At 39.0% G+C, this 27,739-nt stretch overlaps 1 protein-coding gene across 1 annotated transcript; it reads left to right on the top strand.

Annotated features, from left to right (window-relative positions):
- Positions 1-1,528: 1,528 nt before the first annotated feature.
- LOC140245290 (alpha-2,8-sialyltransferase 8B-like) lies at positions 1,529-10,889 on the top strand. The gene is made up of 2 exons (XM_072324875.1): positions 1,529-2,016; positions 10,499-10,889. Exons 1-2 carry the CDS (start codon positions 1,529-1,531, stop codon positions 10,887-10,889), a joined length of 879 nt encoding a protein of 292 aa, XP_072180976.1.
- Positions 10,890-27,739: the final 16,850 nt, after the last annotated feature.

The following is a 27,739-nucleotide window of genomic DNA, read 5'->3' as shown; positions in this document are numbered from 1 at the left end:
ACTAAATTATCATTTAGACGAACTGGTTTTAAACAAAACGGGACTAGACCATGTGGGTTGAGACTAGGCCCTAAATGGCTATTAGACAAAGTGGGAGTAGACCAAGTATTAAATCATCCACCAGTGGACGTATTGTATAGTTGTGTTGCTATAACCCCCCCCCCCCCTCCCCTTACAAGCTTTCCGGGCTTCGCCCTTCGTCAGCTCTACATCAAGTGTACATTGTATATTATTACCTATACGAGATAGTTTTGCGAGGCAATTCCGGTTGATATTTTGCAGGGTTAAAGGTCAGCAGTTGATATTTTGCAGGGTTAAAAGGTCAGCAAGCAATATTCGTTCGCCTCTGCCGGGTTCGCGACGTTGCTGCGTGTCGGTTACACACACCGTACACAAAACAAAAACAGTGCAATCTTCCGGTTTGGGGAGGTGGGAAGAGAGAGAGTGGAATCTCTCTCCCCACCGATCGACCACGAAAAAAAAAAAACATCCAGGACGTCCAGGGTGTCAGTTCCACGCACCGCAGAAGAACGCTGATAAATCAACTCATACAAGGTCGACTACTTACAGCAGCACTAGGCAATGACTAGAATTTACCTAGGGGGATAGGTAATAATCATGATATTGACTGGCCTTTCTTTCGGGAGGTACCAGATAAATATTGCCCTCACTGAAAACATATTGCCCTCGTCTTCGACTCGGGCAATATGCTTGCAGTTTGGGCAATATTTTCTGGTACCTCCCTCAGGGCCAGTCAATATTATATAAATATTTTAATGTGCAAAAACAACATTAGTGGCTGCAGATCTTCGAGTTATCAACGGTAAACGACGGTATGAAGGCAGAGTAAATAAGACAGATACGTGTGGGCATAACTCAACTATGTGGGTGTATGCATCAGAAGATAATAATATTCGAAGGCCTCTTGTGTTTGATTTGACAAACGACATTGACATTACATTTGTGTTTTGGGGGAAATTAAAAACAAACAGTACATGAAGTCATAATATAGATACACAATAAAGAGCATGAAAACGTCTTTCCTCTCATTTCAGTTAATTATCATACGCCGAAAATCGAACAAATGCTGCTTCAGCTTTCATGAAATACAAAAACAAGAACTATTAAGCCAGGTTTTGCTTGGGTGTAAAGGTTTACGTTAACTAACCGTACCAACGAATTGGTTTGCTTCGTGCGTCCACACATTTGGCAGCGAGAATTCAGTTTTGAAAGAATTTAATTCAATTCGTAGAATAATAACAGTCGACGTCGTTGTGCTTTGTTTTAGTGTGTATACTAAACAAAACAAATGTCATATTCCTACTCTTTATATCAATCAGCTGGAAGAATGTGACTGAATCCTTGCAGTAAAATAGTATTGTTATGCTTACTAAATACAGTTAAGTTTTCATTTCAGTTTAATGACTGAATTATGGAAACTATGATTTTCTTGTATTTTCATATCTGTAGGAACAATGTTTCGTCTCTGACGTCAGCAAACCGAGTAATTCAAGTGTTCGAGACCGGCATGACACCCCTTGATATGAAGACATCGAAAAAAGGATCACTCATTGTCAAAGACAACCAAACCAGGCCAGTTCCAAAAGTGAAAACCTGTTCTATCGTCGGTAATGCTGGTATCCTTGACGACAGCGTTTGTGGTGACGTCATAGATGAAGCGGATATGGTCATTCGTCTGAATCTGGCGTACTTTGGCGGGAAATATGGTCGAGACGTTGGGTCGAAGGTTAACATTATGACGCTGAATTTGTCCCAGTACAGGAAAGTGATACAGTGTTTCAGTAAAAAGCCTGTGAATTTAAGATACGAAAATTTCACAGCACAGTGTCGGGATTTATTTGACAGACTTCGAGATGTCAACAGCAGCATTTTGTGGCATTTTAAAGGATTGGGAAGATTTAAGGAATTCCGAAATGCACTGACGTTTCTCCACAAGGTTGGGATCAGCTTTTCTTTTGCATATAGTCCCAGTGCACCGATGGCGCTTGCAACAAGGTATGGTTTTTTCATTCCCAAAGTTTGTTACGTTGAGTTTGGGTTTTGCTTTCTATTGTCATGATGATTATCTTCATTTGTATAACTCTTTCCTTTTTAAGCATGTACACAATATAATTTTGAGTAGCTAGCACTGTCTGTGCGCCTTCACTTTCTCCCCCACCCCATTGCCTGCACTAATTGCTCAATTAATGAATATACCTATCATTAATATCATTATTTCTTCGTTAGCAGATTCAAGACTAGGTGTATAAGCAAAAACTTTAATAGCCGTTTATCATTGAAGCGGTGGCTGACGCACCGGGCGCGACACTCCTTTTTTTTTTGTTAAAAGAAATAAGAAGAAAAAAAAATGGGGGGGGGGCTGAATAACTTCAATTGTATTATGACTATCAGTCATATCTTGGGATTTGAGATTGTGGCCTGATCCCCTTGGATAAAAAAAAAGCCCAAACAATCATACAAAAAAAAAAAAACCCTGAAAATTTCAAGATGTTGTGTTCAACCAATATGGCAAGTAATGAGGTGATTACATCATCAACTCCCTATTTGCATTTTCATATTTACTATTCAAGAGCTAATTTCGTGAAAAAGGGGAAATTTCATCATTTCATAACACGTACCCCGAATTTTTATTCGATTTTGATCATGTTTTTAATGTTTCTGTGAAATGTTGCTCTTTCTTTGCCTATCGTCTTTTGACTGGTCTGGAATTTCCCTCTAACAATGCTGTGTGCTATATGCCTTTCCCTACAGCAAAGGGAAATATGCTCCTATACTCTGTTCCTCGTATAGGGCATAAAATGGAGGTCTCTTGTTGGAAAGAGTCACAACCCACGCACTTGAAATATTCCACCTCACAGTCATACCATGGACCTATAGATTAGGTCCATGCTCATACTAACCATTCATCGCAAAGTATATACATAGCCCGATGAAGTGGTTTGCCTCAAGTATAACATAGCACTAGAAGACCCCATGCATGGGAGACTAACCATGCAAGCAGCACTGTGATAGTGCAGATGAATACAATTATACCGCCATCTTGTCTTGCCTTGCACAGATGGAAAAATGAAAACAAGCAAACAAACAATAATTAACAGTCCTGGTCATAATTGCAGAGCGATGGAAGTGGAGTGTAAACGTCGGCCATACTGCGCGGTTATCTTCGTGTTTACATGAAAGAAATCTGTAAGACTGATAATCCCGTTCTTTGTCATGTCTTACCGCAATTACCATGAATTTACCTTGAATTTACCTTGAAGTACCACACCTCCATCTTCACGTAGATAGATTGCAAGTGTGGCAGGGTTTAGGGAGCTTTTCAGCCCATTAATAACCCAATTTAGACAATTACATTTTGAAGGTGAGGAGTGTCTGTGACTGGATGACATCTTCTGGGAGTTTATTCCAGCTGTCTACCACTCGTTGGCTGTAGAAGTGTTTTCTTACGTCCAGTCTAGGGCATGTCTTTGCAAGTTTCTGGGAATTTCCTCGAGTACCTTGAATGTCCTCGAGTACCTTGTTTTCTGGAAGATGGAAGATGGAAGACGGAGGATGATGGTGATCACACCAAAAACACATTCAAAATGTGAGCATCGCACAGGTTGAAGTGGTGATGATTTCTCAGCTTTAGTTGCAACCGAGTGAGCACTTCGTATCAGTTTTGAAAAGGTGTTGTATATAGACACTCGTTATTTTCATATGCAGCGTGCTGTATAGGTAAAAATCAATAGCTGCTTGAGTCTGGGAGTCCTTAATGAGGGCTCCCGCAGAGACTGAGTGATTGAGGCCAATAAGCCAGTTCGTAATTAGCTCATGTGCACGTTGGTACAAATGACCTTTCTATTTTCTCGGTTGATTAGGCACTTCACTCATTAGTCCATGGGCCAGGCCAGATATTGGTACCATCTGAGGTGGCAAAACCTTTTTGGTGTCATTGTGTTTGTCGGGCATAGATATGCTTATCAAGCTATGATAGCATTTCCAAATGAGTAGCTTAGTCCTAATAAATGAATTTTTAAACCCGTTTGGTTTCGCTGTTATATCCCTTTACTTCTGAATCGAAACTAACCGCTATAGAAAGAAGAGCACTGTCTTCTGTATGTCCACAGGTGTTCTGTTGTAAACGCGGTGCGCTTAGTCTTTATTCAAGGCAGCGAAGGGAATATCCAAGGGTTATGTATGTATCCACAGCGCTTAGTGAGTTGACCCATTCTGGTTGTCCACAGCGCTTAGTCTTTATTCAAGACGGCGAAGGGAATATCCAAAGCTAATGATACAGTGTATATCCCTTTATCTAAAAAGCAAACATGTTGATATTATGTTCATCTTGAAAAGCCCGAAGGTGAGGGGCTCCCTTTATACAAGGGAGGTGAGACGAACATCACCCTTTTTATACCATATACATCCGTTGCTGAGGTTCTTATCCGATGATCTCCAAATTTCAAACAAAATATGATTTATGTGAGTTGACCCATTCTGGTTGCTACTGCAACCAGCATATAAAATCAATTTGTGAATAATTCTTATTGCTTTTCCAATGATGTGTGATTGGGAAAAGTCTCTAGCATGGCTCGATATAATTTCTTCACATGAAATATGATAATAAGATTAAACAAGTTTTGTTTCTGTGCATTTTGTTTTTAAATTTTTCGAGGTAATATTTTGTCCTGAATAATACTATATCTTATAGCAGCGTCTCCATTATAATATTATTATTGTGATAGCACCTAATAATCTGCTTCGAAGCAATACATATATACAGTTAGAACCACAACAAATTTTGTTTTAAGGAAATATTCATTAATTATTACAATTGTTATAGCCCCCTCTTTAATTTTGTCTCTATTTCTTATGTGGTAATCATCACTTTCTTGCAAGATTTGGCCCTTTAAATGCACTGAATTTGTCAAAACAAGGCTCAAAATGTGTTCCTTTGTCTTTGCAGATTTGAAATAAGATAAGTGCACAATTGGATTCTGTTTTACCTCACATACCCAATTCATGATTTAGAATAAAGTAGTTGAATATCAATATGAACATTTTTCTTTGTTTTTATTGTATTTTGACTGAGTGCACCCCCATCCGACGTTTTGGTGAAATTTTAATGTTGTAATTTTCTTAGAGCATCATATGCTAAATATATGTGCCAAATTTCAGAGGAATTGGTTTAAAAACCTTGAAATTTTCAAAGGTCACACTCTGCCTGTCTTTGGTCAAAGAGCGTCAAAAATATTTGACATTGGTCGGGTTGATGGCTGAAATCTATGACTAAGCTACTACTCTGGAAATGCTATTATAGCAAAATAATATTCCTTAGATATATGCCATTTCAAAATGCACAACTAGAACTTGCCACCTTAGGTGGTACCAGTAACCCATTTTTCGGGTCTTGGCCCTTGGACTAATTGTGTGACAATTGTTTCCGTGTGTGTGTGTGTGTGTGTGTGTGTGTGTTTGTCTGATTAACAACAATATCAGTTCTGGTAAACACTGAAAAAAAAACCAACAAAACAAAACAATGTACCGTTATCATATCTAAAGTTACTAATAAAAGGAATTATCTATACTATTTTTATACTACCCTCTCAACAAATACATCAGTTTTAAACAAAAACCACTCTGCTCATTTACAATGGTATTTATTATTACGTATTGTAGTGTACCGGTTCATTGTTTGATGGAAATAAAGCTACATTGGCGTGGCATTAGTGTTTTCACCTCAGCGTTTTCACCGAAAAATGATGAATAATCAGAAATACGGCAAAATCCACGAGGAATTGCTTTTTTATTTGTTTTTTAGATAAAGGGATATACACTGTATCATAGGCTTTGGATATTCCCTTCGCCCTCTTGAATAAAGACTAAACGCACCGCGTTTAGCTCTGGACAGCATCACCCTTTGGATATTCCCTTCGCCGCCTTGAATAAATACTAAGCGCACCGCGTTTACAACAGAACACCAGAGTTAGTCCATGGGCCAGGCCAGATATTGGTACCATCTTAGGTGGCAATACCTTTTTGGTGTCATTTTGTTTGTCGGGCATAGATATGCTTATCAAGCTATGATAGCATTTCCAAATGAGTAGCTTAGTCATAGTAAATGAATTTTAAACCAATTTGGTTTCGTTGTTATATCCCTGTACTTCTGAATCGAGACCAACCGCTATACAAAGAAGAGCACTGTCTTCTGCATGTTCACAGGTGTTCTGTTGTAAACGCGGTGCGCTTAGTCTTTATTCAAGGCAGCGAAGGGAATATCCAAGGGTTATGATGTCCACAGCGCTTAGTCTAATATTCAAGACGGCGAAGGGAATATCCAAAGCTTATGATACAGTGTATATCCCTTTATCTAAAAACAACAACAACAAAAAAGCAATTTCTCGTGAATTTTAGCGTCTTTTTCAATTATTTATCATTTTCCGGTGAAAACGCTGGGTTGAAAACGCTAATACCACGCCGCTGTCGCTTTATTTCCATCCAACAATGAAAGATTATGCAAAAACAATGTACCGGTACACTACAATACATTATAATTAATAATGTTGTAAATGAACAGAGTGATTTTTGTTTAAAACTGATGTATTTGTTGAGAGGGTGGTATAAAAACAGTATAGATAATCCCTTTTCTTAGGAACTTTAGATATGATAACGGTACATTGTTCTAGATAAAGACTAAGCGCACCGCGTGACAGCTGTGGACATCATAACCCTTTGGATATTCCCTTCGCTGCCTTGAATGAAGACTAAGCGCACCGCGTTTACAACAGAACACCTGTGGACATACAGAAGGCAGTGCTCGTATTTGTATAGCGGTTAGTTTCGATTCAGAAGTATAGGGATATAAAAACGAGACCAAATTGGTTAAAAATTAATTTATTATGACTAAGCTACTCATTTGGAAATGCTATCATAGCTTGATAAGCGTATCTATGTCCGACAAACAAAATGACACCAAAAAGGTTTTGCCACCTCGGGTGGTACCAACAACCCATTTTTCGGCTCTTGGCCCATGGACTAAGTCTGTGGACATACCATGAGCTCCATGGACATACAACAGACCGTGCTCTTGTTTCTATAGCGGTTAGCCTCGATTCAGAAGTATAGGGATATAAAAACGAGACCAAATTGGTTAAAAATTCATTTATTAGGACTAAGCTACTCATTTGGAAATGCTGTCATAGCTTGATAAGCATATCTATGCCCAACAAACAAAATGACACCAAAAAGGTATTGCCACCTGAGATGGTACCAATAACCAATTTTTTGGCCTCTTGGCCTATGGACTACATAATTATTCAAAGCAACCGGTGAGTTAGCCCGGCGTAACAATTTATGGAATTCGTGTAAAACAAAAAATGATCTTGCATAGCGAGACCAGGTGACCAGAATGGTCCGTCAAACAACCCTCGGGGGAAGCATCCATTTCTTTCTTTTGTATTGAATGCATTAAAACATGTTTATATTCGTATTGCCAAATACCAAGTTTGCGGTCAGGTGGATATAATGTCAAGTATCATGTACAAGGATTGCATGAATAATCATTATTATGACAGATGCTTATAATATCTCTATGAATTTAGAAACCATCGTGCGTTTTGGTACGAATGACCTTTTTCTGCTCATGCGCAAATTAGAACTACGAACTGACTTATTTAGGCCATTTATTCGACAAAATAAAAAACAAAAACATATAGTGACATTTACAATGAAAGCCAGGCAGCCTTGAAAGCATCTTGTGCTTGTAGTATGATGTCTACACACGAAAATACTACGCCGAATATTTCGCGAGGTTTTTATTTTCGCCAATTTCGCGAGTCAGGTGCTATTCGCGAAATTAAAGACACGCGAAAATATTGACTGATCCCGATGTAAATGTGACTTACGCGTGCACATTTCTCTGTTCAGTACAGGACTCCACGATCGCGAATTTAACCACTCGCGAAATCGTCGAGAATTCCCGATTGGCGAAAATTTAGACTTGCGACATATATGGCGTGTGTGTACAGTATGTACTCTACAATGACAACATATATTACAAATTGTGTGAAGTTAAGAAAATAAACAAGACGCCATCACATACTCTCACACGCACAACACACACACACACACACACATGCAGTATACATAAGGATAAAAAACAGGATAGATAAAAAGGATATTGTCTACTTAAAGTCATGGTTAACCGTTCAATAAAAGAGCGCTTCAGTAAGCACTTAAATCTAGAAAGAGTTATGCTGCATTTCAAAGCAGTACTTATTGAATTTCATTCGTTTACCACCGTTTACACCGATGAACCTAATAGAGTGGGATTGTACAGTCAAACTAGTAAAAGGATACCGTAAATTACTTCGAGAATGAGTGGATTGCATGTGAAAATGAGAGTTTGTTTGGAACATATTGACCCTGTTTACAGTGCGGGGCCGGGCTCGGCCGCGGCTCGGCCGCGGCCGAGTCCGGCCTCAATTGCGCGGCCAGGACCCCGTTTACAGTGCGTGGCTCGGCCGCGGCCGAGCCGCCCAGACCCGCTTCAGTGTAAACGCGCAAAAGGCCAAATGCGAGGCCAAAATTGGCCTCGCATTTGGCCTCGCTCTGGAGGTGGTCTCGGCCGCGGCCGAACCGCGGCCGAGCCCTGCCTCTTCTTGGTGTAAACGCAAACTGGGCCAAATGCGCGGCCAATTGCGCGGCCAATTTTAGTCTGGCTTCCAAACCCTCTGCCTGTATCTTTCGCTATTCAGGATATTAACCCCCTCAACGTCGAAAACTAGTATAGTTTAAGGTGGTTTTGTCCTGCAAAGGATTTTTCCTTCGGCAAAGGCCTTTGCCCGAACGGCGACTTCGTCGCCACGGAATTCATTTGGCAAAGGGTCTGAAAAACCAGACAATACCAAATTGCGTTTGTTTACAAGCAGAGCGCCACTACGACAAAATATTGAAAGGTTTGAATCAAAAGCGCGGCCGAGCCCAGCAGTGTAAACGGACAAAATTGCGAGGCTCGGCCGCGCAATTGAGGCCGGACTCGGCCGCGGCCGGGCCGCGGCCGAGCCCGGCCCCGCACTGTAAACGGGGTCCAAGCCTCGCAATTTTGTCCGTTTACACTGCTGGGCTCGGCCGCGCTTTTGATTCAAACCTTTCAATATTTTGTCGTAGTGGCGCTCTGATTGTAAACAAACGCAATTTGGTATTGTCTGGTTTTCAGACCCTTTGCCAAATGAATTCCGTGGCGACGAAGTCGCCGTTCGGGCAAAGGCCTTTGCCGAAGGAAAAAATCCTTTGAAGGACAAAACCACCTTAAACTATACTAGTTTTCGACGTTGAGGGGGTTAATATCCTGAATAGCGAAAGATATAGGCAGAGGGTTAGGAAGCCAGATTAAAATTGGCCGCGCAATTGGCCGCGCATTTGGCCCAGTTTGCGTTTACACCAAGAAAAGGCCGGGCTCGGCCGCGGCTCGGCCGCGGCCGAGACCACCTCCAGAGCGAGGCCAAATGCGAGGCCAATTTTGGCCTCGCATTTGGCCTTTTGCGCGTTTACACTGAAATGAAGGTGGGCTCGGCCGCGGCCGAGCCGCGGCCGAGCCTCGCACTGTAAACGGGGTCATTGTCAAATACAGAAGGGAGCATACCTCCATGATAATGTAAACATAAAAATAAGAATATTCAATCTGACAAGTTCATGCAATGGCAAAATCTTCAGTCTGATAAATCATGGTTGACTATGGGGCTACAATATAGAGCGTTACTTATTAAACGTATTGTTCGTTTTTGAAGAATAACGATTAACACTGGATATAACGATTAACACAGGATAAGAGATAGAGAAAAGATTGAGCTGGAGATGGTCACATGGACATAGGAAAATTCAATTCAATTCAATTCAATTCAGTTTATTTTGATAAATGACAAGGAACAGGTTTTGCTGTGTGCGTGTGTGTCACACACAAACACGCTGCTATTGGTTCTGACCATTCGAGCATTGAGAATTAAAGGTTTCTGGGACGAAAACTGTACTAGGGATATCTATACCTCAGTCGCTAGAGCACCGGGCTAGCAATCCGGAGGTCTCGGGTTCGAATCCCGATTAAATCCAATTTTCTTTCCACTAATAAATTATGTTCATTTCTTGTCAGTTTCCTTCTGTTTGCGTTTGTTAATGACAAAGAAATTACAAAGAAATGACAATATAACATGCATTTCTGAACCTCTTACCAAAGGTATTCACACGCTGCAAATAAAGATATGTAAAGCAACATTATATTCTTTACTGCAATTTAGGTATGCGTAGGCCTATTGAAGTGATACATGTTTATGTTCACATAATACTGGTGTCTACATAAGAATATGCACGTATTTACGCACTATGATTCGTTCAGCTGTTAACATTTTCTTGCCCCTGTTGCTCTCTCCTTCTTACGATCATATTTTGCTCAATTTCTAGCAATAAACATCTCGCAATCTTGCTTTATCTATGCACTGAACAGTGTCTTCAATCTATCGTTTCCATCCACGGGCGTTGCCATTTACACCGCGGCTACCCAGTTCTGCAGTGAGATTCGCCTCTTCGGATTCTATCCGTTTTACCGAGATCCGACAAACCGAACTCTGACGTACCACTACTACGATGAGATGCCAATGAACTACACGGAAAATGGTCATAAAATGCCACACGAGTTTGAACTGCTCATGAATATGGATAAGAGAGGCGTTCTCCGTGTCATTAACGATTGTGCAGGAAAGTGGGATAACCGAATATTAAGATGCCAAGTGCACAATGCTTCTAGACAGCTTCAGGAAATGAGAGGAAACACCAGAAATAATTATAATCGGACACAAAACGTGCAGCCGGGCAATTCAACAGTTAGGAGGATATGACATCAATAAAAGAAATACATGCCTCTTTATGCTGATCTTTGATTTAGGTATATCAACTACAGGTGACAGTGTATTGCCGTGTATGTTGAGAAATTATAAAGGTCTTTCAAATTCATCAAAAATAATGTTCCAATTTTGTTGATTTTCCTAGATCTAAGACCATCATTTAAAATGTAGTTGCTGAACTGAAGACAACTAAATTCACTTTCAAGCAAATTACAGAGGGTTCCTTGCATATTTTTTCCTCCAAATTTGGCTAAAGGGAAAAAGATGAATACATTTTGATATTCCAGAGATAAAGTGATATTTTATCAATTACAAAAGAGGTACTCTGGGCAAATGCTAACCATGCTTTTGAACAAAGTATTGGTTTAAATGCTCAATATATTTGCTGGAACATTTGTCATAATGCTATAAATGAAAATTTATGTGACACTTTGTCTGCAAAAACTTACATTTTCGATAACTTTTTGTCATGAGACCTTTTTATGTCTCTTTTTTTGTAACGTTACTAGCCGACCCTTAAAGGACAAGTTCACCTTCATAAACATAAGGATTGAGAGAATGTAGCAATATTAGCAGAACACATCATTGAAAGTTTGAGGAAAATCGGACAATCCGTTCAAAAGTTATGAATTTTTGAAGTTTTAATGCAGTAACCACTGGATGAGAAGACTACTGCATTGTATGAATAACTTAGATGTCACATGCGTACAACAATATAAGGAAAATACAAAGAGAATTTCACAAAATTTCATCTTTTGAAAAAAAGTACACATTCCCTTGACTCGTTACCGACATAATTTATGTTAGAGGTAATATCATTCCCCCTGCCTTTAGAAAGAGGCAAGTCAAGTGCTCTTTTATTATGCGAAAAAAAAGTGAAAATATGTTGAATTTTCTTTACATTTTCTTTATACTGTTGTACGCTATGACTCACAAGCTGTAGTAGTCTCCTCATCCAGCGGTTCCAACACAAAAATTTTAAAAATTCATAACTTTTGCATCGATTGTCCAATTTTCCTCAAACTTTCACTGATGTGTTCTACTAATATTGCTGCATTCTCTCAATCCTTCTGTTTATGAAGGTGAACTTGTCCTTTAACCATGGCAATTCTAACATTTGTATGATTGTACTAATTCTTTTCTATGCCATAAACCCTTGGAAGGATAAACATAGTGTGAGATAATTTTAACTTGAAATGAATAGATATTGATGTAGTGATAAAAGCAAATATGTACATTTGTGGTTAATTGTAACGTTATTAACTAAATTGTCCTGCAACGTTTTGGCGCAACATCGCGAGGTGGGTAAAATAGTGATTTTTTTTAAAAACACTTTATACTTTATACTGATGTCAACTGTCTGCTCACTCGATCATTCAAGATTCAATTTCATGTTCCCTTTAAGAAATAAAGTTAGATTGAAATTCCAGAATGGCAGGAATTTTCTTGATAATTAAGTTAAACTCGTGAAAATAATTAAATGATGTGTTTTCCACACTACGATATTTGTACCATGTCCCAGTTTTTTAGTTTTTCTAGAACTCTAATCAACTAGCTGTTGGTTGAAATCAATTTCAATACCTACTGTGATTTTTTTAACGGTTGGTGTGCTAATACAATGCTCATTTATTTGCAAGTTTGTTCATAGCTTAAGTTCTGTGTTATGTATAAAAATCTTACGTTTGTGAGGGTGTGTGCAATGAAGTCTTTTGTTCATGCTTTTTCTCTGTTGCTTAAAGGGTGTGTACAGTTCTGGTCGAGGTGAGGATTTAGCTTTTAACGTTTTGCGGATATTCAGAAACCACTCTATGAGATGTCGAAGAGCATGCAGTTCTAAGGGGTATCAAAAGTTTATTTGATGAAAATCGGTTTTGAAATGGCTGAAATATCCAAAAACAAGGTGAAACAAAGAGATCCTAATAAAGTTGTGGCATGTCGCCTTTTATTATTAGCACTTTTTTGGATATCTCAGCCATTTGAAAACCAATTTTCATCAAATAAACGTTGAATCCTTCTTAAAATTACATGCTCTTTCATATTTCATGAGAGGCTTTTCATTATCTCACTTAGGAATGTTCAAAACATGAATCCCCACCTCAACCAGTACTGTACAGTCCCTTTAAGTAGATATTATCAATGTTTATGAATAACTTAATTGCTATACATTTGCATTTTGTTGATAGAGTTGTTCACGCAATCGATAACCATTCTCATTTAGTTAGTATTTTCTTGGACTTCTCCAAGGCCTTCAACACTATCAATCATGATATTTTACTTTATAAGTTATCGCATTATGGAATACGTGGGAAGGCCTTGGAGTGGTTCAAGAGTTATTTAGTTGAAAGAAAACAATTCGTTACAATTAAAAACAATGATTCCGTTGTCAGAGAAGTTAAATGTGGTGTCCCACAGGGAAGTCTCTAGGGCCGTTATTGTTCATTATTTATATCAATGATTTTTGTTGCGTATCCGACGACCTCTCTTTTATTCATTTTGCAGATGACACTAATGTATTTTTTGCCCATAATGATATTGATTTTCTCGTTCATAAAATTAACATTGAAATGAAAAAAGTGACAAATTGGGTCAGGGCCAATAGGCTATCACTCAATGCTCAAAAAACAAAATATATGCTTTTTAGTAATACTGTTGATAGTTTAAGTACAAATATAGTATTAGATGACTCTCATCTACAAAGAGTCTCACATATCAAATTTTTGGGTGTCATTGTGGATGAAAAACTTTCCTAGAAATCACATGTTGATAATGTCTGCAATATTATTTCACGTAATATAGGCATTGTAAATAGATTGAAATTTCATATTCCACAAAAATCATTACTTATGCTATATTCGTCGTTAATATTGCCTCATCTTAATTATGGAATATTAGTTTGGGAGTGTTCCTCTTACAAAAGAAAGCTCTCCGTGTTATCTGTTATTCCCCTGTACGTTCTCATACAAATATGTTGTTTGCCTCCAACAAGCTCTTAAAAATTGCAGATTTGTTTTTGTTTAATTTAGGGCAATTTATGTACAAGTATTGTAATAACTTGCTTCCGTCTATTTTTGACTCTTATGTTCCTAAAAAATCAATCATTTCATGAATATCCTACTAGGCGTTCCAATGAATTTCACTTACCTCTTTTAAGAACGATGTTTGCTAAAAACACACTTATTTATGTAGGCCCAAATTATTGGAATTCTTTGAATCAAGACATAAAAAAACGCTCCATCCATATATTCTTTCAAGAGGAGACTGAAGTCTTTTTTATTGCAATCGTATGACTCTACAATACCGAATTAACCATTTGGCCTTTTTTCTCAGCTACACTTACCTGCTCACTTTGTCCCCTCTTCAAAGAATTAATGGTATCTTTTTCCTGGATGCTCGCAATGTTGTCACCTATGCCATTTTGCCCATAGCGTCTTGAAGTTGACTTTCCGTATGCTACTCCTGTTCATACGTCCCTCTATTTTCTATTTTCTATTTTCTTATCTTTTTTCAGGCGTCAAAATATTACTTTTCCCCTACAACTATCCTCTTATTTTTTGGCATGCTTCTGCCGAAGATCGCTGTTTCTGTTTCTGTTGGTCTGTTTCTGTTTCTGTTGTGCATTCTTGTCTGCTATTTTGTCTTCAGTTTGTCAGTCTTGTCCATCCCGTTTGTCTTGTACAACCTTTTTTTCAGTAGTTGTCTCGTTGTCTAGTCCTGTTTCATGTTTGTTCGCGTCTATGAAAGTGTATATCTGGTAATCTAATTTTCAGTGGGCTTCCAGACTTCTTCCACTTTATTATCTTTTGTATCCAGACTTCTTCCACTTTGTTATCTTTTGTATCTACGATGATTCGATTCCATCAATGTTCTTTTCCAGAGGGGCCCACACACTACAAGCTCTGTCTTTTTAGTGGGTCCCTCCATTTTTCGCACGGTATACATGTACTTCACTATTCATTTCACTATGTTCTATTTACCTTGTTCTCTGTTATCAAAAGAAGTGAAACATATGTTATGTCGAAAAATGAAATAAACTTTGAATTTGAATTTGAAAATATACATTTTCAATGTGTTTTTAAACACCTTTGTAGTGAGGTATATTTTTTCGGGGGTGGGGGGAGGGGAGGGGACTAAGATGCAATATTTTTGCGTAAAGTGTCAGCTTGGTGTCTTTTTATGCCTCCGCCACGAAGTGGTGCCGGAGGCATTATGTTTTCGGGTTGTCCGTCCGTCCATGGACCTACAACGTAGGTCCATGCGTGGAGGAAGGGAAGCGCCAAGTTGGACGTCCAAAGCTCCGCTTCAGAGATAACCTGAAGTTCCTGTCGAAACTTAGGAGGACCTTGCCTTTAGACCAACCACTTATGGCGCAGTCTGATCAGCAGTGGTGCCAAGTCAGCCGAACAGCATCGGAAAGCCACGGCCGAAAACAAACGGGTAGCGCCGAAAGCAAGAGCAGAAAGATACTCTACCCAACCAGCTACAGACCTAAAGTGTGGAATCTGCGGCCAACAGTTATCAAGGGCGGATCCAGAAATTCCGTAAAAGAAAGGGGGGGGGGGGGTGCCAAAAAAAAATCTGTTGCCAAACCAAAAACCAAAACATATTATATATACATTTATATATATATAGCTGACATGCTTCCCCAAAAAAGGGGAGGAGGCTTCCCCCCCCCCCCCTTGCAATCTTTTGCGTCACTTTTGGGTTTCATCGGCTGACATGCAAAAAAAAAAAGATAAATAAACAAATAAATGAATAAATAAATAAATAAATAAATAAATACCTGGATCCGCCAATGAGTTATCAGCCACCTCTGAACACAGTGGGCCAAACAGCAACAACAGCAAAAGAAGTTGTGGTTCTCACCAATGAACAAACAACAAAAACAAACAAGACTTCATCAGCAAGTAAATGTGTAAACAAATCACTGTTTGCAATAAAAAGTAAAAATGTTTTATTTGTGATTTCACAGAATTAGGCATGATAAACGTTTCCCTTTGTATTTCCTTGATATCATTGTGCAAAAATAATTTGGAAGATTGTGAAAACCTATTTTCCTTTATGATGGCATTGTTTCATGACAGTTACGACTATTTGACATCGTACTAAATCTCTGCCTCATAGGAGGTTTGTGGAGCCGGAAAATGTGCAAACGCCGGGAAATGTGCAAACACCGGGAAATGTGCAAACGTCTTGCCGGGAAATGTGCAAATCTCAAAATTTCATCAACGGGAAATGTGCAAACGTGACGCCGGGAAATGTGCAAATGTTCAATTTTGCCCGGAAATGTGCAAAAGCCACCGGGAAATGGACAAACCATTCATTTCACCTATATTATGGGAGAGACATGTGTATGTATAGATGGAAGAGAAACTCTAAATCAAAGCTGCGCATGAACCATTATCATCTTTACCGCCTGTCTTAGCGACCATCTGTCTTGCTTTTTTCTTTTCACATTTTCAGCATTTTCTTGTAAACCCCACAACGAATTTTCACCAGATTTGGCACTTAACATCTTAATGGTGATATGATCGTAATTTGTTAAAATGAGCCCCCACCCCCTCCCCACTCCTAAGGAATGAGGGAGGGGGTGGGGATGATTTGAAGCCTCAGAGTCCCTAAACGCTTGATGTTTTTTTCTTCATCTGTCGAACCGACAAAGATAAAGCTAAGTTAGTGCTATGAAAACATTAATGACTGAAATTTCATGTTTGATTATGGCGGACCCAGGGTGCCCTGATCGGGGGGTGAGGGGGAGGAGGGGGACTTTCCACATTTTCAGCCAACTTGGCAGATACGTGTACATAATTATGGTGATATGATCTTGATTTGTTAAAATGAGCCTCCCTCCCCCCCCCCCTCTCCGAAGGGGGGGGGGGGGTTAAAGCCTCAGCGTCCCTAAAATCTGGATTTTTGTCATCTTCTTCTGTCAAACCGAAAAAGATAGAGCTAAGTTAGTGCTATGAAGACATTAATAAATGAAATTTCATGTTTGATTATGGCGGATCAAGGGGTGCGGGGGGGGGGAGTGGTGAGGGGTGGAGGTGGATATTTCACATTTTCAGCATCTTCTAGAAAAATCTACGACGGGTTTTCACCAAACTTGGCAGATTGCATCTTTATGGTGATAATGCTCTTAATTTCTTCAAATGAGCCTTCTTCTTCTTCTTCTTCTTCTTCTTCTTCTTCTTCTTCTTCTTCTTCTTCTTCTTCCTGTTCAGTACAGTCCACCTTTGGTGTATTGTCGTACTGTTGGCAGGCATGGTGTGGAGGTGTTTATGTACACTCCCATACACACACACACCACCGAAGTGGGGGGGGGGGGGGGGAGTTGAAGCCTCAGAGTCCGTAAACTCTGGCATTTTTGTCTTCTTCTGTCAAACCGGAAAAGATAGAGTTTAGTTAGTGCTATGAAGACATTAATGCCTGAACTTTTATTTCACGTTTGATTGTGGCGGATCGAGGGGTGTCCTTATGGGAGGGGGGGGGGGGGGCTGAGTGAGGGGGGAGGGTGGTTTTCACATATTCTGCATCTTCTTGAAAAATCTTTGACGGATCTTTACCAAACGTGGGAGGTAGCATCTCTAAATCCCACTTTGTTCGAAGGGGCAACAAGTCCAATTTTGTTCCCTTCTTCTTGGTTGTACAGACAATTTCTCCAAATATGTATTCCTTTTTTCATATGTAGGGTTTTCAAGAAAATTCTGAATTCCACACGAACGATCCCACCCCCCCCCCCCCCCTCGTCTTGGCACCTTTCAAGGGGCAGAGATGGGGAGAGGAGCTCCATCTTATCCCACCTTAGGGGTTGGGACAGTGCTCATTAAACAAATTGAGGTCATATTACCAGATAAATACGCTACGTGCCAAGCTTGGTGAATATCTATTATATAAGGGTTTCAAGAAGAAGCTGAATATGTGAAAAATCCGCCTCCCCCGCCCTTAAAATTGATTCATGAAATAACTTAAATATAGCACTCTATTAGCTCCACCACTTTTGTACAGAATGCTTTTTTTTTTAAAGCTGAAATGGAATTTCTTTACCCGAGGGATGCGTTTTGTGTTTTCAAGAAAGAGACGAAAATGTGAAAATTAAGCCTCCTTCCTAACCCCTCCCCTTTTTGGGCATCCCTTCATCTGCCGTATTAAACTTGAACCTACATCATGCATTAGCTGTACTTACTAATAAAGCACAGTACTATCTTTATATCTATCTCACGTAATGCTGAGAGAGATATATATACTCACTCTCAATCCTTTAGATTTGAGCCTTCGTCTTACCCAAACCACGCCTCCCCCCCCCCCCCCCCGCGGTTTGTGCCCCTTAGTGAGATTCTATTACACTAGGGATGTTACCTCCTACGTTTGGTGAAAATCTGTCATAGATTTGTTTAAGAAGATGCTGAAAATGTACAAATTCTTTCGCATCCAGCACCTTCCCTCCCACCCCCCCCCCCCGCCCCCTATCAGGGCACCCTGGATCCGATATAATTAGACATGAAATTTCAGTCATTAAAGTCTTCACAACACTAACTTACCTCTATCTGCTTCTCTTTTTTTTTCGGTTCGACAGATCTAAGCAGATTAAAAAAAAAAAACCAGAGTTTAGCGAATGGGAGACTTCAACTCATTTTAGCAAATTAAGGTTGTATCACTATAAAGATGTTATCTGCCAAGTTTGGTGAAAATTTGTCATAGATTTTCAAAGAAGATGGAGAAAATAAAAAAAAAAATCCCCCTCCTCCCCCTCACCCCCACCTACCCCAGATCAGGGCATCATAATCAAACATGAGATTTCGGTCATTAATCTCTTTATAGCAATAACTTTTTTGGTTCGACAGAAGTGTAAAAAAATCAAGAGTATAGGGACTCTGAGGGTTCAACCCCCCCCCCCCCCCTCCTCTTCGGCGGTGGGGGGGGGGGGAGGCTCATTTTAACAAATTAAGATCAAATCACCATAAATATACTATCAATATACTATCTGCCAAGTTTGGTGAAAATCCGTTATAGATTTTACAAGACTATGCAGAAAATGTGGAAAATCCCCCTCCTCCCCCTCACACCCCCTAAATCAGGGTACTCCTGGACCCGTCATAATCAAACCTGAAATTTTAGTAACTAGTGTCTTCATAATAACGTAGTTCTGTATTCTTCGGTTCGACAGAAGAAGATTACAAATTCCAGAGTTTAGGGATCTGAAGCTTCAACTCCTCCCCCCCCCCCCCCCCTTGGCGATGGGAGGGGTGGGGCTCATTTTGACAAAATTTAATAAAGATCATATCACCGTAAAGATGCTATCTGCTAAGTTTGGTGAAAATCCTTCTTGAGATTTATCAAGAAGATGCCGTAAATGTAGACAATCGCCCTCCTCTTCATCACTTCTTCCCTCCCCCCCCCCCCCCCCCCATTAAGGCCTCCCCTGGATCCACCATAATCAAACATGAAATTTCAGTCATTAACGTGATTAATGTCTTGAAAGCACTAACTTAGCTCTATCTTTTTATAGAAGATTAAAAAAATCCAGAGTTTAGGGACTTTGAGGCTTCGAACCCCCCCCCCCCCCTTCGGCCGCGGGGGGGGGGATTGGGGACTAGTTTCACCTTATAAAAATCATATCACCGTAATGAGGCTATCTGACAAGTTTAGTGAAAATCTGTGGTAGATTTTTCAAGAAGATACTGAAAATGTAGAAAATGCCCCTTCTCCCCATCACCCCCCCCCCCCCCGCAATCCGGGCACTCCTGAATCCGTCATAATTAAACATGCAATTTCAGTCATAGATGTCTTCATAGCACAGGAACTCTGAGGCTTCAATATGACGCGTCCTCCCCACTTATGGCCCCGTGCCCTGCATCCCTTGATCTGTCATTAAACTTGAACTCCTGCCATCAATGTCTTTATAGAACCAACCTAGCTCATTCTTATCTGGTTATAGAATATAAGAAGAATTTTGATAAAACTGTAGTTCTGGGAACCCCCCCCCCCCCCTTTTTTTTTTGGGGGGGGGGCTGAAAGTCCCAGAACTACAGTTTTTTTTGTTTTGTTTTTTGTTTTGTCTTGTTTGGTTTTTTTTTTTTTTTTTTTTTTTGGGGGGGGGGGGTGACTGCTATAAACAAAGTAAGATCCCATTGCCATAATCGTGTTACCTTCCAATTTTGTTGAAAATCTGTCAAGGATTTCATTAAGAAAACATAAACGGTGAAAGTTCATGGGCAGTTTTGACATGAAGTTTATTTACTATCTTTATACACAATATCGCTAAAGTAAATGATTTGCACATTTTCCGGTGACGTTTGCACATTTCCCGGCAAAACTGAACTTTTGCACATTTTCCGGCGTCATGTTTGCACATTTCCCGTTGATGAAATTTGCACATTTCCCGGCGTTTACACATTTCCTGGCAAGACGTTTGCACATTTCCCGGCGTTTGCACATTTCCCGGCGAGACGTTTGCACAATTCCCGGCGTTTGCACATTTCCCGGCGTTTGCACATTGCCCGGCTCCACAAGGTTTGGTTGATCGCGTTTAAATGGAGTGAAATGGGCATCAAACTTTGTTGTGTTTGTCCCTCATTTTCTCCATTTTTTGTATTTGGTGATATGTAGCAATGCAAGAAACAAAATGTTGTACATTTTCTTGGATTTCATAAAAGTTAATTGTTCCGAATAAAAGCTTAGATGTTAGGGAATCCGGCAAAACAGATGAAAATCGTTTTCTGACATCAATACACTGATCAAATCAACATCCGGGACTGTAGTAATTGTCACGTGACTCCTTCTGTCTGATGGTTGCTAATCCGTCGACTCTGGCAAAGAGCCATAGCTCGTTTTCATTCGTCTGGCTGGTTTTTGTAATACGCGTCTACTGACAAACAACATTATGAAATTCCATTATAGCCCAGAAAACCAAGTGAGTGCGAAGATGGGAAGTTACGCACGATTGCGTGTTCGTTCGGCTTTCGTCGACACAATTGAAAATTGCCCATTTTCGTGCTGGTAGCTGGTAAACTGACAGTGTCGGTCAACAGACCTGGGTTTCAACTTGAGTTGTCGTTATAAATTACCAACATTATCTATCATTATATGGCTCGAAATAGAAGGGAGAGAGAGTCAAAGACGTCATCATGAAGATTCCAGTTTATCGATCATTTAATTGGCTTTTTGTGGCATTGACTCTTGTGGCGGGTATGAGTATCGGTGTCTTCATTGCAATGGAGGATCATTTCATGACGGTTGCTGTCAAAGTTGAAGGTTTGTACACGGTTTCCTGCTTCCTGCTACCTTCTTATGAGGTCTTCAACAGCAGGCGGAAACTTTTTTGTTTGCTCCACGTTTAGTGTAAAGAGATAAATTGATGAAACGTAGTTTATACATACAATACTATAAAAGTTTTCATTATCAGTTCTGTTACATGGAATAAATTCATATTGTCTTCATTAGGAAGCTGATCATTGGCACAAGACAGGGCGGGGGAAAGGAAATCAATGCAACGATGGCAGAAGTTGCCATATCGGGTCAAAAATGTATAATTTGATGATTACAATGCTGTGCTTTCGCGCTTTTTTAAGTCTCTGGAATTATTGCCCTAGAATTATGTTTCATAACATTATCATTAATCACAAATGCGTTACTGTTACTTCATCATCCTTCTGTTATCCAAATCTTACGGTACGGTGCAAAAAGCAAAAGTTATGAAGTCTACAATATTTACTAATAGATTGCAATAATGGTGGAGTAAACTTAACATTTACTTTTTTTCTATTCTTTGAATATCTTGTACTACTGTGTATAATGTTTGTATTTCTAACCTGCATGTGTGGACCCCTCTGAAAACCAGCCTTTGGTTGACGAGGGTGTTCCATCCCCTAAGTAGAAAATTGAATCGAATTTATGCTTCCTCAAAGGAAGGAGCAAATAACTCGCGTAAAGATATAGGCAATTCGGGCAGGCCGACTAATATGACTAAAGGCTGTGATTTGATGTGATTTCTTGTGAGTGAAATTAAAACTGTTCTAGTTGAAGACTCACCACGATTATCACACAAAAAGTTGGTGAAAATTTGAGAGTTTTAATTTTGAACTGGCGTGGAATAATGATACAATAGCGAGATTGGAGAATATTGGACACATGAAAGAGCAGCAGGAGGAGGGGAATCAGGACTCCCGGAGAAATTGTCTTGTATTTCATGGCGTCAGTGATTCTGAGGGTTTACACAGTTCAAGCCCCAAAATGGCGACTTCGACAGAACGCATCTCCTCGGCTCCACGTGGAATCATCGTGCGGTTCACCAGCAGACGTCAGGTACTATGCTAGGAAGCTCCTGATAGATCTGCAAGGAGATCCCATCTATGTTCAGGAAAGCTTGACCAGGTCGAGATTGAACTCTTTCAGAGAAATCAAGTCAAAGTTCAGAAGGAAATGTAAAAGCAGTTGGACCCAAGATGGCCGCATACCTGACTAGTGTGCTAACCAACGGAAGATTTCACTTTGACGAAGTCCCACATCGTCAAGTTACGATCCTCGGATTAAGACAAGCGAATTATGTGTCGGCACAATGAAAGCCTTAGGTACGACTGATTAGCGCGAATTGATTACTTTTACTCCTCTCTGGATTTGCTATACTCACTGCTGCTCCCAACGAGTGTAAATACAATTTTTATCCCACGTACTTAGTGTGCTTTTGTCAAGATCAATAGGATGTAGATAGCTCTTATAGATTTGGTATAGTGCGTATATTTTTGTGTACGTTTTTTAATGGCACAATCATTTCCATCGTGTTTTTTGCACAAGAGGTGATAAAGATAACCAGAAAGCACTCCGATTAATGGCTTATTTGATAGATCTTCAAAGTGTGGTGAAAATATACCAATCTCATAGATACGAACAACTTTATGAGAAAGGAATTATTTTTTTTTTATTTGAATATTGTTTAATATTCTCGTAAAATATTACGAGGAAAGTGAACAAATCATGACTGAGAGGGAAATACATATTTTTGCTCTCAATGAAACTAGACTTGACTGCTTTATTTCAAAAAGTGAAATCGGTATTTCCCATTACTCCTTAGTCCTGATAAGAAGAGACAGAAATGGAGCCGGTGTCGCAATCTATATATGTGAAATTAAACTATTCCCTTCGGTTTGATGACCCATGATTCACTTGTCAACCAAGAAGTATCGAGTATCAAGATCTGTCTCAAAAAAAAACAAACAAAAAAACACTTCCAAACCAATAGTACTTTTTAAGTGGAATAAACGACTGATTTTTTTTTTTAATGACTCTTTCGATCCTTTTGAGGACTTATTAAAATTTGCGAGTAGCTTTGGTGACCAACTCGTTACTATGAGTGACACAAATTGTGATATGAATAAAATAACCGGAGATAAATATTTAAGTTTATAATCAAATTGATATACTGTTTAGAATAATTAAGTTAATAATGAAATGTACACCGGGGTGACCAAAAGATGTAGAACACGTCATGCTAATGAAGTATACAGATAAGGTAAAATATTATGGAATAATCACGGAGCTACAAACTATTTGTATATGCTCCATAGTAGTATAATTCAGATTGGCATGAGTGATCGCTATTTGACTTTGGTTAATATGGAAATGCAAAGATACAACTCAAGGTGGGACGCATGTTATCTTCAGAAAATCAAGAAACGTTGACATGGACATGATGGAAGCTTTCAGACGTATGTAAACAAAACTGGAAAGAAGTAGAATAATTTTGTAATATAGAATGATTCAATTGCTATATGGGAAGGCATGTTGATGGAGGTTGGTCATAAGCCTGTGCCTGTTAAGACACGATGAGTACCGAAAACTCACTCGCCGTGAATGAATAGTCTATATCAGCATATCATTGATAAAAAGAGAGATTAAGTAGAGTCAGAGGCCAAACTCAGACATGGTGATCTTTTACGGCATCTTTATAAACGTCTGAAAAAAATGGAGTAACAAATGAAATAAGAACAATCAAAACTTGAATACATATGCCAGAAATTCAAAAATGAAACAAGCAGAAATTAATCCTGAAAAAAAAAAACTCACTATAGATTATCAATGGGTATTCGAAAAATTTTCCTTAAGAAAATTCAGAGGTTATTGCAAATGAGTTAAATCATAATTTTTTTTTTTTTGTAAATGTGGTAAGCAGATTGGTAAGTTGTGAAGATGCTCTTGAGAAGAAGACAAATTTTCTTTTGAAATATTACAGCAAGGAAAGGTTTTTATACACAATTCATTTTTTTTAATTCATATCTCAGTCAGACGGTTTGAATTATGTTAAGTCAATGAAAGCAAAGAATTCTTCTGGATTAGATGGAATATCTATGCACATAATTATTGAAAGAATCACTTTTAAAATTACAGCCTCTTGCTTAAATCTTTAGCTGAAGGGGTACACAGTGCCTGATAAATGGAAAGTAGCAAAAAAAAAATGTACCGATAGACACACACATAGAGACACACACGCACACACACACACACACACACACACACACACACACACACACACACACACATGAGCTAAGGTGGATCATAATAATCACAGACCCATTTCATAATTGTCCTGTGCATCTTAAAAGCGTGGAAATTTCATTGTTCTGCAGCAGTTAAATCGCATTCCTTGATTAGCTTCCTTCCCCGAAACTCCACTGTTACTGCACCTGGCATGTTACAGTGAATCAGAGGGATGACTGGCACCGATCTATTAATAACGGTGGATACGTTGGCTAATATCATGGCTTGTCGATTTGCATAAAGCCTTCGACATGGTTGATCACCATGCATATCCTGTTATCCGAACATGTAAACATGGTACAAAATTAGAGTGGTTTTAGAGCTATCTCTCGAACATTTCAGTTAATAATAGACTCTTTGAAGAAAGATTACTTGGCAGATGAGTGCCACAAGGACGTTTGTTAGGACCTTTGTTGTTTAAATTAAGTCAATTTTGTGGGGGGTTTTCTGGTTGCAGGGCTCCGATACGCCAATGACACTGTCATCTCAAATAGAAATCCGAAAGCTTTTATGTTTTGCATACGGATTTCTCAAATCTGAAAACACGGAAGCTTGACAACAACTTATTCATCAATTATGATATGCATGTTTCTTGGTACAAGCAATATGCAATAAAAGGCAACAACACATTAATGTTAAACTTATAGGAAAACAATTACCTCAGGTGAACAGTTTAAACATCAGGGAGTTACTGTAAATAATAAATTGTTGTTTGATGTTCATATTGAATAATTACTGTGTATAAAATAAAGTAAAATAATTAGTTGTATGAATCGGTTGAGGCAATTTGCTGTATTACTGAACTGAAATTGATATACATGTATTATTCTCTTCTGTTGCCTCACTTTGATTACGGCGATGTAGTGTGGCAATCCGCCAATAGTACATCTTCTACCTTCAGAACACATGAAGAAGCTGCAAATTTATATGCATACGTTTTGCGCTACATAAATGGATAAAGAATTATTACTATAATTATCATAACATATATAGGAATTACATAAAGTAAAATCAAACCATTTTTATTCCACATCATAATTTAATCATTCGGAGCAAAGTCGAACAAATCTGTAAATCTTTCACAGAAATCGGACGTAAAATGAAGGAGGAGAAAATGTACACTTCTCGAGTTACACAAGCTTCACCTTAGCAGAGAAAGTATAGTATTTTAAAAGTAGCACCAACATGGGGGGGGGGGAGGCAATGTCGCAGAGTGGCACCGGGAGATCAATGAATAGCATTTCTCATACCCTCAGTTGATGCTTTGACTCAAGGGTGCACGTCACCAGACCAACACCTACGAGTCATACAACCTACGAGTTATACAGCCCACATGTCATTCAGCCCATGAGTTCGACACTAAGCAAACAAGGCCCACGAGACCGACACAATTAGAGCCATGTTGTATCTGTCGTACTTAGTGGGCTTTTTCTTTTTACCTAGAGTCGGTCTTGTGGGCTTTATTTGCCTAGTGTCGAACTCGTGTGCTGTGGGACTCGTGAGCTGTAGGGCTCATTACTTGAATTACCTACGATGACGCCCAGTAAGTTGCAGATAGTCACTTGTAGAGGGCCATTCAAAGGATTCGATCCTGAGCCTGAGGAGATCCATGTGATGTATCCACGGGATGGTCAGTTTGTGCAATCTTGATTGAATTTGTTATGTTTCTGCTTCCAGTGATCATTGAGCTTAGACTTGAAGCTATGTACAGTCTGTATTATTCACTGATGTTGCCTCGACAGCTTCTGCACAAAGGCTATTCCAAGTATCAACTACTCTCTGACTGAAAGAGTTCAACCTTTTACTAGTTCGACACCTTCCTTTATACTTATAACCGCGTGTAACTTGATCATTAATGACAAAAAGAACAGCTGGATCAAAGTCTTCCATATCATGCGTGTCAGTCTTGAAGGATGACGCTGTCACAGGAGACTTTCCTCTGAATGTGGGGAACGAAAGTCCTCCCTGCGACTGGGATCTTTTCTATAGAGTCAATGGTTGACTTCCTCCAAATGCAGCAGATTGTTAGCAGATCATTCATGCAATCAACTTTTTCGACTTGTGCAACTAGTGTGCCTCGAAATAAATTGCCAATCACACAGTGTTCTTATAATATAACAATTATATTTGATTCAGTATCCTCCAATACATTACCTGTAACATGTGGAGTCCCCCAGGGTTTAATCTTAGGTCCGATATTATTTCCAATCTACATTAATGGTATTTCAAATGCATCATCCATGTTACAGTATGTATTATTTGCTGATGATACAAATGTGTTTTACTCACATACTGACCTAAACCACCTAGTTACTACTTTGAACAATGAATTACCGAAATTATCTACAAATACACTTGTTATCCCACTTACTTATACTGCTTTTTGTCAAGATCAATAGGATGAAGATTGTTCTAGATTTGGTATAGCGCGTATATTTTTTATTCATCCTTGAAATTTTCAAGGATGAATAAAGACTAGCTGTGATAGTGGAATATCTAATGAATATCTAATAGAGCATTCAAACCCTGGCCATTGTTCAGGACCATTGTCTGGATGTTAACCACACACTCCCATACACACCAATGACCCCTGTGCAAAATTACAGTTTTGTACAAAGTGTTGAAAATGGAGCAAAATCTGAAACGTCATTAACTTAGAAATAACTTTTGAAATTATTGACACCGATTTATGCTTTCATATTTGAATAACTTCCCACGAAATCATGGAAATTGTACATTATCCAGATATTGCTCATATCAATGTCAGCGTTATCTGATATATTGATTTTGAACTATTAAGGATCAAAAAAAGGAAAAGTTTTTTTTTTTGTAACACCTAGTATATACATATATATATATATATATACATACATTCAGTGGAGAGAGAGAGAGAGAGAGAGAGAGAGTGCGATAAGGGGTCCCGACCGTGCACAGAACCGGTGTAGCTCCTTCATTATTTATTCAGTGTGAGGAGATGAAAAGTTCAGAGGACGTAGCTAATTACCAAGCTTTCGGTCTTTCCTTGAGACCGGTCTTTTCTGTCAGGACTTTTCTCTAGCTAGCTAGAAAAGAACGAAAGCTTGAAAATAAACCACAATGAACTAGCTACGTCCTTTGAAAGCTTCATCTTCCTGCACTATATATATGTATATATATATATATATATATATATATATATATATTCGGTCAGGTAATGATATGTAATAGATATGAAATTGTTTCATCATTCATCATATTCTATGCAAGAAAAGAACAGAACTGGGGGAACGTTAATCACTTAGAAAGCAACATGTAAGAATGAAAGGCACTTAGTGATA

This window comes from Diadema setosum, chromosome 22 (genome assembly GCF_964275005.1).
Source record: "Diadema setosum chromosome 22, eeDiaSeto1, whole genome shotgun sequence".
NCBI classification, from domain to species: domain Eukaryota; kingdom Metazoa; phylum Echinodermata; class Echinoidea; order Diadematoida; family Diadematidae; genus Diadema; species Diadema setosum.
Note: the sequence above shows the minus strand (reverse complement) of the source record. Positions and strands in the feature narration are given on the sequence as shown.